This window comes from Amblyomma americanum, chromosome 5, assembly GCF_052857255.1.
Source record: "Amblyomma americanum isolate KBUSLIRL-KWMA chromosome 5, ASM5285725v1, whole genome shotgun sequence".
Classification (NCBI taxonomy): domain Eukaryota; kingdom Metazoa; phylum Arthropoda; class Arachnida; order Ixodida; family Ixodidae; genus Amblyomma; species Amblyomma americanum.
Genome location: NC_135501.1, coordinates 26462833 through 26477365, shown reverse-complemented (window position 1 = coordinate 26477365; position 14533 = coordinate 26462833). Strand labels below are relative to the sequence as shown.

Here is a 14533-nt window from a genome sequence, read left to right as displayed (position 1 = left end):
TCTTTCAATGCGTGTACCTTTAAAAAACAAACTACTAGAATTAGGGTGCTTTATTACTGCCGGACGTCGAAATTATCGTTATATTACTAGCTATTAAAATGCTATGAACTCACTAAACTGGAAAACAGGTAAACGCTGTAAATGTTTATAAATCGTCTTGCGCAATTTTTCCTGTTTCTTTATTTTCTTTTTTGCCAGTTGAACTTCTAAGTGTGTCCGTCAGCGTAACGGAAGGCGTGCGAAACTAGAGTCTTCTTGTATGCGGTATACTTAAGCTCAGTGGATGTTTTGGCTTTTTGATAGTAGCTATATGCTGTTTGCTCTACGAATCAGTGCACGCGATAAAGCTAAGCAGTACAGACATTACAAAGGGGCGAGGGATATCGATAACCTGGGCATAGCCTCGTATATTTTGCATGTCTGGTCATCGGCGTCAAGATCAATGGCTGCCGAGCCTCGCACTTCTCCTCAAGGCTGCGATCGCCGCTTCTCGGCATTGGGCAAACTACGCGTGCGGGGATGAATGAGGCGCTCGCTACGAAGAGGCGCTCGAATCGGAAAATACCCAGCTTCGCACAGGAAAACGTTATTAACTCCAGGTCAAGAGTCAGGATGGCGGACTTGCACTCCTGTTTGCCAGACGGCCAAAATTCCTCGGAACCTGGCGGCTTCGAGGGCTTGTCTGACGATGGTATTCTGCTCTTCCAGGTCCTGGCTGCGTGTCAAAGCCTCCATTGGTTCCTTACTGTCCACTAAAGTGGTGGGTTGGGCTCATGTTCGCACCATATGGGCTTGGATCGCCCGTTCTTCACAGGCTCTACATTTGCCGTCGTTTAAGCCCGACACCAACCTACTCGGTGTGGCTGGCTTCGGGAAGGTGCCCACCTGCAACGGCCTCTATGGTGCTCCTTCTTGCTGAATTTCCTCCGTGGCGCTCGATATTTCCGTCGGCTAAGTCTGTATAACTGAGTGATATCTCGAAATGAGTGTATCCGCTCGTTTTCTGAAATGTATCCATTATTGGAGGGAATCGCGGAGATCGCCGAAAAATGAACCCTCGGGCCAGCTCATGACCTCCCTCATTACCCTGAAGGCTTTCGAGCGCAGGCGCCGAAATCAAGAGGATCGGATTCTCAATTTTGCCGTTAGCATGCGTGCTGCTGCGGTCGATACTCTGCCTAAATAAAAAGTGCGTATCGGCTCTTTAGAGTCGCTGATGACCATGATGTCCTTTTGTGTAAGCGCGAGAGCAATAGCCGCCTCCTCCGCCGACGTAAAGATACCTCTTCTGAGTGTGCAGCTACAACTACTTGCTAACCAGAAACTTCCCTTGCGACCACCGCCGCCTTAGCTGTTCATCCGGCTTACAGCGCCGCATCAGTATAGACGACGTCTTGTCACCTTTCGCATTTCGTATGCAACATTCCCGCCCCTTATTTCCTGCGTTCCTCATGAAAGAAGGGTGCATATTTTTTGGTACAGGAGGGATTTTGTTTTCAACCTCACTTCAGCAGGAATTCCAACCTCAAGTTTCTTCATCTGCTTGGGAGAGTATACCAACTGGTTGAGGATAGCTCTCTTCATGGTCGTTAAGCGATGAAACTACCTTGACACTCTTCCTTTTAATGAGCTCTAAGCGCTTGGGGCTCGAGACGGCGAGTTTGAGACACGGAACAACAAAAACGATCTGGCTAATTACAAATGCCTGTAGTAGCCAGAGCAGACTGGCCTCCTTTATGCAAGCCTGCTTGTTTGCGAAACGCCGAATAAGACTGTTAGTGTGCTGTGTGGTCTGTAGGATTCCTTCCAGCGCTTAGGAGTTACTTCTTGTGGACTACACGTGTAGCCCCAGTATGCGCATGCCATCCGCTCGTGGGACTGCGTGCCCACTGACCCTAACAGTGATGTTCGGATTTCCTCACAGCGATTGATGCTCTCACCCATCCTTTTTAACATAGGTATGATCGGCTTACCGAGCAGGCTGGCAGAGACAGAAGGGCTCCACCATAGCATCTATGAACACAATGTCAAGCTCTGGATGAACCAGAAAAGCTATGGCTATATAGATAGGAAGCCTCACAGACGGCGGTACACACGTTGGAGAAATACTTTCAAGACAAGTGACTTCAGTGTTCAGCAGAAAATCAATCGTGTCGACGACGGCACAAGCGCACAAAAACAAAAGTGAAATACCTAAACCCTCTGTGATCACCTGGTTCACCGCGGCGCGCCTACTTTTGTCGGTGGCCGTGATGAGCAGTTCGCATCGTAGACAACCCGCTCACGGCACAGAGACTGAAGTGCGCACGCATCAGCTTCACGCGCCCATTGGCGCATAATGAAACCATCTCCTGATCTCCTCACACTTCGCCAGCAAGGAGCGCTGGTAGCCGTGATTTTTCTTGAGCAGCTGCTTTTGAGCCGATGGCGAGGCGTGGAAAATCTAGGGTTACTTACAATTGTCGTTCGACAAATTTTACAGAACGCGAAAGTAGCATGACACGTTGATAACAGATTACCATTGACGCCTGCGTCAGAAGATATGTGTATGTAATTAGAGCCGGTGCGCTTTGCACCTATGATAAGAAGTGCGCTATTTCATTTTATGCAATAGCGCGACTGTAATAAAATAGAACAATCGTAAAGCCTGGGCGCACATCTAAAACTAAAATAAAATGAGTCACTAAATGTCGTCAGGCACAAATACGACACATTTCATTACAGCAAAGAAACAGGAACCGTATTTACAATTTTTATTCGGCTGTGCTTGCCATGGACAAAATCAGCCTGCGATCTGCGAGCGCGGCATTTATCCTCATGATGTCATCGCACCAAACCGACGGACCGGACTTATGCAACTTATGTGAATTTCGCAACGGTTCCTTGCCATTTACCACTGCAACGCGCTACTTGCTGAAATTGTTTTCGAGAACAATTACAACTATTTTGTCAGCACACTGAAGGGCTTACTGCGTCATGACTCTTTATAGACTGTTGCCAGCACAGTGTTTTGTTATTATTGGGTAGGGTCGGATTGGATATGGGACTTTTTACTTTGTAACTGGAGGTTACTCTGCCTAGCACTGTTGTCTGCATTATTGTGTATTCTCAACCTATGTGAATTTCGCAACGGTTCCTTGCCATTTACCACTGCAACGCGCTACTTGCTGAAATTGTTTTCGAGAACAATTACAACTATTTTGTCAGCACACTGAAGGGCTTACTGCGTCATGACTCTTTATAGACTGTTGCCAGCACAGTGTTTTGTTATTATTGGGTAGGGTCGGATTGGATATGGGACTTTTTACTTTGTAACTGGAGGTTACTCTGCCTAGCACTGTTGTCTGCATTATTGTGTATTCTCAACCTATATTTTTCCAGATTTGATGTCGGGTATCAGCTCATGTTTTGCGCATGTTAATTATCTTGTTTGATGGTTCACTGTGTTGCGCATCACACTATTTTTGAATCTCTTATGCAATGCATGAAAAAAAAACCTTTACGATACGTGAATAAAAAAAATTAATATGCGCACCTGCTGCATTCCAAAACGCTCAAGTCGTATTATGGAATTCAGTACACCCAAAGCAAACACGGAAGGCCTCTAGAATAGTGTCAGAAACTTTGGCCCTGTAACGCGAACTGAGCATAAGTTTTTTTTGATGGATGACAACAGCATACGAGGCATTAAAGCAAGCGGTTGTGCCCATTGTATCCAATGCATGTGCTGCGAAAGAAACAGTTGCATTTCCACAAAGGTAAACAATGAAGAAAACAGTAAAAACCTTCCAAAACGAAATCTGACTCACCATGAAATACTGAGCCTGGCTTGGTGCAGTCCAGCTAATGATGGCGCTCTTGGAGTCCAGGACTCGGGTTTTCATATCGACAGGAGCTGCACGCATAAGAATAACGACCAAGTTAGCCCGGCTGCCTATACTGTACGACTGCACGGCAAATTGCACATGCTTTCCAGAACCCAAGCAAGCAGCCCACGAAGAAGGATCTTAAAATAGACGCTGAGCTGCTTTGCTTATTTCTGAAGGCATGAAAGTAGTAAGCGATTAAATGCAAACGGTAAGCCGAAAAGAATACAAATCTACTGGAGCTACCGGTCATGTACGCAAGTTAACAAAGCGACAGTTTAAGTGCCTGGGCTCAAGCAAGAACACGAAGAAAGGTTTGGGAACAAATACATCGCTCGTCTCCTAGTGACGACTTCGCGTAATTATCACGCAATATTATGGTTAAATTGAGAAGAATGCGTCGTACTGTCGAGAGAAAATGACAGATTTAACGTAATGACCCAAGAAGAGGGCCGAGTGGGACAGGGAACAAACACGTAATAATGACATCCTATTCGAAATAAAGAGGAAGAATGGACTTGGGCAGGCCAGATAATGAAAGGCACAATAACTGCTGGTCCCCAAGAGTAAGAGACTGAATTTCATGAGAAGGCAAGCATAGCAGAGGGCGGCAAAAATTTAGGTGGGCGAATGAAATCTGCGGGGATAGGGTGGCTGTAGATGGCAAAGGGCAGGGCTATTCAGAAAAAAAAGGGAGAGACCTTTGCTCTGCAGTCGGCGTAGACAGGGTGTTGAGGATGGTGATTATGCATGCGTTGTTCTGGAGGTTTGCGGGAAGAGGGTACAGACTGCGCCGTGGAGACTCCCTTTCATCCCCCCTTTTTTTTGGGGGGGGGGGGGGGCAGGGTACTGGAAAGATCCCCAACTCCTCCAGCTGGCGGCAATCTCGTTTCCCCAAACTTATTTTGTGTTTTGGCGGAGAGGGCTGCACGCAGACAGATTTCGGTTCAGCCAACGGAAAAACCGCCGTCACCGATCCGTCAGGGAGTGATGAGCGACTGACCACCGCGGGCTGTGAAATCAGAACCACATGAGGTGAGCTGACGGTTCTTGGCCTCCTCGCGTGTGCGCCCTACTTTGCGGTTTCGAGATCTCGTGCGTGCGGAAGCTCCGTCCCTGACGTGGTTTGTTCTGATGTTACCTGGTATACCCGCTCGAGAGCAATAAAGGCTGCTTAAGTGGAAGAAGCATGAAGAAACACGCAGAAAAACCGCAGGGACTTGACCCGACGTGATTTGATTCTTCGCACTACGTCTTTGGAGTCACAGCTCTGATTGTTAATGCTGTCAGGCAGGGTCCAGAAGGCGGATATTCAGTACAGTGGGCAAGAAATGATCTTGCCATTAGCTTGAAAACATGGGCAGGGGAAAGGGTTAAGAAAAAAAGAAGTTTGTTGAGCTAAACCAGACATTTTAAGGCTTGGAACTTTTTTAATCGACAAAGCACTGTGTTTGGAGAAATGTTGAACAGTGTCTTACATACAGTGCCATCGACTCCACGCTGTGCAAGTTATTGCAGCGGATGCCGCAATGCGACAGAGCAGTTACTGGCGCAGCTAGTGGTAGATGAGCAACCTGAAGTCCTTTACCGAAATATTGTGAGCTGAATTTATGGGCAAATAAGGATCTGAGGCTACCATGCGCCAAGCTCAAGGTATATTGAAAAATTGTTTTCGGCAGAATTTTATAAATTAGGAAAAACAACTGTGGTGTAGAGGACGTAAGAAGTTAATTCGTGCTGCCTACTGCTGACATATGAACAAAATTTTTATAAGTGGCTAATTGTGCAGTCTTCAAAGAAGGTCCGGTGATCTCAGCGATCATCTTTCTCTAGGCAACAATCTCGAAATTATCGACAAATGAAATAAATACCTTAGCTTTCCTTTCCTCTCAGGAATGAGAAAGAGGCTGGGGCGTATCACTAAATTAAGAGAAGCACTGGGTCAGAGTTTAGAGTTCCGGAAGAAAACCTGCATACCATAAGTTTAATTAGTTTGTTTAGCGGGCCGGGAATGAAAGGATTTAAAGGGGCTGTGAAGGGGGCTCTAATAAAGTGGCGGCATGCCTGGGATATTGAAGCACGCCGTTTCACGAATAGTGTCCAGCAAGGATTTTTTAAATGCGCTTTGAAGAAGCTGTGTTTTCTGTTGTTAAATTTGAATTTCGGCGTCTTCAAGCCTTTCCTTCTTCTCTCGGCACATTTTGCACGCAGGAAGAAAGGCGCTCCTTCGCCGACTCCCCCCTGGGAGCGGAGCTTCCCGACCGGCCGGAGCTAAGCGCCTTATTGGCAGCGGCCACGGTAGCTGCCTGACGTCTAAAAGAATCTAACCAATGGCCACCTCTCACCTTGTCTGCGCAGATCCGGGGGACGGAGGAAAGTGCGAGCATGAAACAGTCGCCGGGAAGGGCTCGCCAACTTTGACGCGTGATCGTGGGTCGTCTGCAGCGCGTAGAAGAGTATTATTTGGCTCAGGTTTTCATGGAAACACAGTGCAGTGATTGAGTGAGTTAATCTGCTCTCCTCGGAAGGCGTTTCAGAGTCCCTTTAAGTTGTACTAAATGATTTAGAATGCTTGCTTCCTAAGGAAGCTAGAACCGATTAAATTTCAACAAGTGAATTCTCCCAAAGAAGAAAGGTGGAGTGGATAGGGATGTGTTCATTGCAGTAAGGAGTAAAATATTTTTTCCTTATCTATTCGAGTTTTGCGCATTTGAATAAAACGTGGTTTAATGTGGTCTGACATCCACAATTATCATATAGATGTTTGTCTTATTTTGTCACCGAGAAGTTATGTGCCAGGTGTGCCTGCTCAATAGAAATACGGCATAAAATTGCTTCACTGAAACGTTCTTGGTGTGTGCAAGTCTTCCATTCTCCAGTCATGGGTTTACCAGGCGTAGCTTGTTATTTCTTGCATTATTCCATTCTGACGGCCATTGATCTATCAGCTTACACTGTAGTAGCTTGATGCAATCTTTGTAGGATATGTGTACTTTGTTTGCTTCTTCCAAGCTTGTGCAGAATGTAGGTCGCCTCTCCTTTCTTTTATCCCGACATTGTCTGGGACCCAGCAGAATTTTATCGTATGTCCTTGAGTTGTGGCTTTCGACTAAAGTTTCAGCTGCGTTTTTGAAATTTAATGCGGTGGGTAAGCTCAAAGAATCAGAATAGATTATGCTGTTTGTGATATTCTGATTTATTATTTTATTCCCAAGCACACGAAGAGCATAACATTCGTATGTTAATATTAAAGTGTAATTTGGTAGTGTTACTATTATCTTCCTAGTTACCTTGTACAGCAGCAATTCCGACATAATTTTCTGTTTTGAGCCGTCTGTGCAAAATTCTGTGTATTTTGTATACTTTCTCTATGAGCGAGATATTCCAGTGGTATGCGGTCGTGTGGTGTATTTTGTTTTGAAAGCGTGTTACTGTTCAGCTGCACATATTTCTAAGGGTGTACCATGGCTGCAGTGGATTGTTTCTTGAGGCAATATAAAAAACAGAATCCAGTATTCTGAGTGTCGGCATTTATCTTCGAAGCAGAGTAAAAAAGGTCTGGTCGATTAAGGTTTGCTGCTCCACACTGTTTTGGGTGTGCATTTTGTAACAATTGGGCAACATAGATGTTTCATTAGGGATCCTATTTTCGAAACATATGAGCATGTAATCATGATTCTTATGTCTCTGAGACCAGATTCATTCGTTTCTGTGCTCCCGGACAACTTTTAGGGGCTATGCAGTTAAAGATATGCGGCACGCTTTTAAAGTGTCTGTTAATGCTCTAAGTACTCCGCGCAAGTTCACATCGTTTTCCGTTCCGCTTTCGTTTTTGGCGGCGTCAGTGGCACATACCGCCATTTGTTTACTGTTTGATAAATACTTGCGGTAAGCAGGCCAATCAGCTTACAGCCCCTTGCCTACAAAGTATTTACTAATGTTATCGCTAATAGAGTCAGGGAAACCTTAGACATCAATCAACCAGATGATCAGGCAGGGTTTCGTAAAAGATATTCCACAATACATCATATTCACACTATCAATGAGATGATAGAAAAATGCGCAGAATATAACCAACCCCTATATATAGCCTTCATTGATTGTGAGAAAGGATTAGACTCAGTGGAAACCTGAGCAGTCATAGAGGCATTGTGTAATCAGGGTGTAGATGAGCCGCATGTCAGAAGTAGTGGAAGATATACATAGGAACTGTACAGCTACCATAGTCCTCCATAAAGTAAGCAATAAAATTCCAATAAGGAAGGGAGTCAGGCAAGGAGACAATCTCGCCAAAGCTATTCACCACCTGTTTACAGGAGGTATTCCGAGGCATGAATTGGGAACAATTGAGAATAAGACTAAATAGAGAATACCTAAATAATCTGCGATTCACTGATGACATTGCCTTGCTGAGTCACTCAGGAGGTGAACTGCAAAGCATGATCAACGAGTAAGACCGGCAGAGCAGTACGCTTGGTCTAAAAAATTAACATGCAGAAATCCAAAGTAATGTTCAACAGCCCAGGAAGGAAACAGCAGTTCACAACTGGTAGCAAGTTGCTGGTAGTGGTAAATGAATATGTCTGCTTAGGGCAGGTAGTGTTCACTGATCCGGATCACGAGAGGGAAATGACTAGAAGAAAAAGAATGGGGTGGAGCCCATATGGCAGGTTTTCTGACTTCATGAATGGCAGTTTACCGATATTCCTCAAGAGAAAGGTGTACAAAAGCTGGATCTTACCAGTACTCTCCCATGAGGTAGAAACGTGGTGGCTAATGAAAAGGATTTAGGTCATGTTGAGGACAACAGAGCGAGCTATGGAAAGAAAAATGATAGGTGTAACATTAAGAGGCCGGAAGCGAGCAGAGTGGGCGAGGGAACGAACGTGGCTTAATGACATGCTAGTCAAAATCAAGAGGAAGAAATGGGCTTGGGCAGGGCATGTAATGCGAAGGCAAGATAACCACTGGTAACCGAGTGGATTCCAAGAGAAGGTAAACGTAGCAGAGGGTAGGAGGAAATTAGCAGTGTGGGTGAGGTTAAGAGTGCTGCGGGCATGCGGTGGGCGCAGCTGGCAACGGAAAGGGTTAATCGGAGATACATGGCAGAGGCCTTTGCCCCGCAGTGGGCGTAGTGATGCTGTTGGTGATGCTCATAATGAAATACGGCAACCGTTCATGGTTCAACGATGTTTTTGCGGCAAGTTGCAGTTTTTCGGTTTCGAAATGCCGGTGAAATTTTTACTCCTAGTATGCAGAGAAACAGCAGGATGTTTTTAGATGTTACAAGCTTGTGCTGGTTGCAAAAATAATAATTTCTTTTTTGAAGTTGTGTATGCGCCGCTTATTTTCTACATTTTCATGTCAGTTGCTTAAATTTTGTGAGGCGCACGAATGTAATAGGGTTAATAACAAAATTTATTGTATGTGTCCACAATATAATGAGAATAATTAGAAGCTTGAATCCAGAAAGCAAGAAATGAGGAAAATTTAATACTAAAGTCACTTTCGGTAAAGCTAGAAAACTACGTTGAGCGAGTACAAACGACATCCGTTTATTTCAAGTTACATGAGACGACTGCCACTCGAAGCGGCGCTCGGTGGTTTCTCTTTCCCGGCTTGCATGGCTTGTCTTGCTTTCGGAATTGGGGTGGTCATGCTTCGGTTTCAGTTTAGCAAGATATTCCCCCCTGAAAATAACTCCAGTCAATATTTTCGTGCAAGTTAAGTCTAGCGGATACGCGTGTTGGACTGGTCTCTTGAGGGTTGATATTCCAGGCAGTCTCGGAAGGCACGATCGCACTTTCCAATGTCTTACCAGAAGCAGTTCATAAATCCTTGCAATCTTCCACTGACTGCTGTCGTGGTTGAATACTGTCACGAAGGAGAATCAAGTCGCCTTCCATGATCGCTTTCCCTTGACACTCGTTCTAATTCTGCACATTTCGCAGTTCCACATGGTGCTCTCTGCTCCACCTACGCCAGAAAGCTTTTGTGGTCTGCTGGCGTCGGGTCCACAGTCTCTGAACGAATATGTTAATTTTGTCAGCTTTGTTTTTTCCCACGCTAGGCAGCGATGTGAGGCGCCTTCTTGTCAAGAAGAAGGAAGGCGAAAAGTTTCGGTTCTTCGTGTCCGCCGTATACGCGTGTCAAATATCTGGAGTTCAATATTACTTCAAGTTCCGATAAGGTCGCTGCTAGCTCGCCGGAGGACAGAAACCTTGAAGCGATAACTTTCTTGAGCGCAAGTTTGTTTGATCCAACGATTCGCTCATAAAGGCCACCCCACCATGGTTCGCGCTCTACTATGAACTTTCATTCGATTCAGGTCTTTGCAGAGGAGTCAAGAGGCTCTGGTTTCCGGATATATTTACAGAGGTATAAAAGATCTCGGTTGGCTTTTTTCAAGGCAAGTGCATTGTCACTCTAATGACTTTGGGCACAACTCAACGTCTGAAGGTAATCACGAAACCTCTGAAGGTCATCAAGAAAGACTCTGCAGTTATGTCCGTTGCATGCGCTAAGTGATCTGCTCATTTTGTGACACAGGTGAACAGTATGATATAAGATTTCTACAGAGAGTCTTCTCCTTTCACCAGAATTAGTCCTGCAAAGTCCAGTCTTGCGACCTCGAATGAATGAGCCTGGGTCACTCGATCACGTGGAAGTATCGTAAAATCCATGCTGTCACTCGGAAGAGTCTTTTTTCGCTGTGTCACATATATTAAGGAGCCTAAATTAAATTTTAAAGGAAGAAGGTGTGAAGAAGACGACGCGAATTAACCGAAGAATAAAGAAGAGGAAGAAGAAGCATTCGGTGAGCTGGAAGGAGATGATTGGTGGAGAAGCATTCGGTGAGGTGGAGAGAGATGATTGGTGGAGAAGAGAACAAGACGACGACAAGGCATACGTGAACTAACACCGAGGCTATAAAAGGGCGAGTGAGAGCGAGGCCCGGGGGGGAACAGCAGAGAAGCGGAGGCTCCGGCAGGTCAGGGACACATCGGCTGGAAGGCAGCGACGTCGGCTACTGCTTCGGTGAGCTCGCGTTGTACGACATCGCATCGTGGACTTCCTAACGTGCCTAAGCCCGTTCCGGGGAGTCAACAGAGGACGCTACCACTTGCTACGGCCAGGGGCATCTCCAGCGCTGTTGCCACCCATCCGGGTGGTGCCCCCAAAGCCAACAACACTGGCATCACCTCCACGGGCGCTTGGACCGGGAGCTTGTACGACGCAGCCAGCGACGCCGCCAGCGACGCCAGCCCAAGCACGTCGAACGCCGCCAGCAACGCCAGCCAAAGCACGCCGAACGCCGTCTCGACGCCGGCTACTGGATCCATACAACGCCACAGCCACACCGAACCAACCGTGAGCACAAACGCCGACCGCTAATAGTAGAACACTAGTAGTCGACGCTAGTAGCAGTGTGCCCGGGTCGTGTGTATTTAGAATCTTTGTGTTTTGTGTTAGTTTTGTTAGTTTTGTGTTCTAGTGTGTGTGTCACGTAGGGTGTATTAAATGTGCGTTTGTGTGGTTACTCCCGTCGCCTAGTCCATTCTTTGAGTCCGAGTGTTCTCCGGAGAGATCCGTGACAAAAATAAGTGGCGAGCCTTCCAGGATTCATTTCCTGTTTTCTTTTTTGCTTTGTCTCGGATTTTTAGATCTCTCGACGGCACAAAGTATGAATTTGGCAAAAACGTTGCAACTGGCGCTCAATCTAGGGTTCAGCAAGGAAGAGGCGATGCGTCTCTATAACGAGGAGGGAAAGAGGAAGAAAGAGGAGGCAAAGAGGCAGAGAGAGGAGGCAGATAGGCAGAGAGAGGAAAAGACGCAAGCACGCGCAGACGCTCGTGAAGCAGAAGAACGCGAGGCGAAAAAAGCTCGCAAGGCAGAAGAGCGAGAAGAGGAATGAGCTCGCGAGGCAGAGAGAAGAGCTCGCGAGGCAGAACAGGAGAAAAGAAGGATAGAACGGGAGAAGGAGTTTATTTTGTGGAAACAGGCGCATGTCGCGGGAGGATATGAGGAGATCACGGACAATGACGTTCCTTAGCGGGTACAGAATCTCCTAGACCGGCCAGAGTTTGTCCAAGGAAGCTGATGGCTCCTTTCGATGACAAAAGAGATGATCTGTACGCATATCTGCAATGATTCGAGCGGATAGCTTTGGGGCAAGGCTGGGAGCGCAGTGAATGGGCCACGGCATCAAGCATGTTCTTAGTCGGAGAGGCGCTGAATGTGTTTGGAAGGATGCCTGCTGCTGATTCCATGGAGTACGAGAAAGTCAGAAAGGCACTCCTCCAAAGATTCAGGCTTACGGCAGAGGGTTTTCGTGAGAGATTTCGCACCGAGAATCCTGAGGATTCGGAAACAACTAAGCAGTTTTCCTGCAGGCTATCCAACTATTTTGATAGGTGGCTTGATATGTCAAACATAGAAAAGAGTTTTGAAGGTGTGCGTGACAAGCTGGTCACAGAGCAATTTTTAGCGTGCTGCAGCTCAAAGCTGGCGCTATTCCTGGAAGTAAGGAAGTTTTCTTCGCTGGAAGAGTTCGCCGATACTGCAGACCAATTCCTCGAGGCTCAAGGGTTCAGAAATTTGAGTAAGGCAAAGGAGGAAACCGAAAAGACCTTAGAGACAGATGCGGCAAAACTAAGATCATATGGCGGTTCATCTAAGGCACCAGTAAGGTGTTTTCTCTGCGGCAAGGTGGGACACCATGCAGCTGACTGTCGGACTAGTAGTGCTGCCCAAAAAACACAGGTTGTGTGTCAAGGTTGTAAGAGGAGGGGTGGTACTCAGGATGAGCGCCGATACAGAACGCAGGACCGAGCTGTATGCGTTGTCGACTCAGGGGTAGAACTTGTCACGCCACCCAAAGTTCCACAGCTGAAAGGAGAGCAAACGCCGCTGGAAAATGAGGCAATGAGTGGAACACCCAGGTCGAAAGCAGCAATGCCGGTGGTGGTTGGGCAAATAGGGGACCGTCCTATATTGGTGCTTAGAGACAGCGGAGCTAATACAGTCCTGGTTCGTAGGAGCCTGGTGAAGGACAAGGATCTTACAGCGGAAGCGTCGGTCGTCATTCTGGTAGACAGCACAGTAAGGTACCTTCCTGAAACCAAGATTTAAGTGTCCACGCCATATTATACTGGGTAGGTAGTGGCAAAATGCGTAGACCAACCCATCTACGATCTCATCTTGGGAAACATTACGGGTGCAAGAAGCGTCGAAGACCCCGATCCCGAGTGGAGGATGCTCGACGTTGAAGAACATCCAAAGGAGGAAAGGCCCGCGACAGCTCGGACGGGTGCAGTCAGCTTCTCGTCGGCAGTGGAGACAAGAGCTCAAGCGACAGCCCGAGCAACGCAGCGTCCGCTCTCCACTACTGTTACGATGTGCCTGAGCCCAACACCGGGCGAAATTGCAATTAGGCAGAAAGAAGACCCGAGCCTAAAGACCTGCTTCCAGAGTCGGGGAAAAGGTGAAAAGAAAGAATTGTCGGACGTCATTCGAGTATCAACTGGTAAATGGTCTTTTGCACAGGGAATGCATATTTAGTTCAGGAAGGCGGGTCCAACAGCTGGTGTTACCAAGAGGTATGCGAGAGACCGTGCTACGCTTAGGACATGACGCCATTATGGCCGGACACCAGGGTGTTCAAAAGACGGTGTCTAGGATCACCGAGGAGTTCTTTTGGCCGGGTGTTCAGAGTGACGTTAAGAGCTTTGTGCGCTCATGTGGCGTGCGCCAGCGCACAGTTCCGAAGAGAAGAGTTGGTCCCGTATCTCTGGGAAAGATGCCAGCCATCGACCTACCGTTTCAGGGAGTGGCGATTGACATTGTGGAGCCAATCTCTCCAGTATCCGCCAAAGGCAATAGACATGTGCTTACTCTAGTTGACGTGGCCACTCGTTATCCTGATGCTATTCCACTGAGAACTATTGACCGTATCAAAGTGGCGGAGGGTTTTGTGGAAATGTTTTCGCGTTATGTGTTCCCGAGGGAAGTTTTTAGTGACCCGTGCTCAAACTTCACATAGGAACTAATGAAGGAGGTGAACCGCCTTTGTCAGTGAGGCAGTTACTGACGACGCCTTACCATACCATGTGTAATCGGCTTGTAGAGCGGTTCAACGGCACCCTCAAAAACATAATCAAGAAAATGTGCCAGGAGAGACCTACTGATTGGGATAGATATCTCCCAGCTCTTTTTTTCGCTTACCGCGAAGTACCGCAAACGAGTCTTGGTTTCTCGCCTTTCGAGATGTTATATGGGAGAACCGTTAGAAGTCCACTTGCAATACTCAAGGAGCTTTGGGCTAATAAAGAGATTGCCTCAGATCTCAAGACCACATACGCATACGTGTTTGAGTTGCGGGACAGGTTGAACGAAACATGCAGGCTTGCACATCAAGGCCTGGAAAAGGCGCGTGAACGCCGTAAGGGATATTATGAAAAGAAAGCCATTCACAGGAATCTGGATCCGGGCGACAGAGCTCTCGTCCTGCTACCCACTGATCATAATTAGTTACTGATGCAGTGGAAGGGCCCATACCTTGTGACACCGAAGAAAAAGGATATCGATTATGAGGTATTGATAGATGGCACTAAGAGGGTTTTACATGTAAATATGTTGAAGAAATAGGAAAAAAGAGGTCCCGTACG

At 46.8% G+C, this 14533-nt stretch overlaps 1 protein-coding gene across 9 annotated transcripts in view; it reads right to left on the bottom strand.

The window, feature by feature from the left end:
• Nucleotides 1–14533, bottom strand: part of LOC144132344 (uncharacterized) — a 206626-nt gene that overhangs the window by 132892 nt on the left and 59201 nt on the right. For all 9 annotated transcript variants that reach the window (XR_013314788.1, XR_013314790.1, XR_013314786.1 and 6 more), the window contains one exon: nt 3810–3895. Coding sequence is in view for 3 of the 9 variants with exons in the window: in XM_077664672.1 (XP_077520798.1) it covers nt 3810–3895 (86 nt within the window). In the remaining 6 variants the exon portion in view is untranslated. The remainder of the gene's footprint in view (nt 1–3809; nt 3896–14533) is intronic.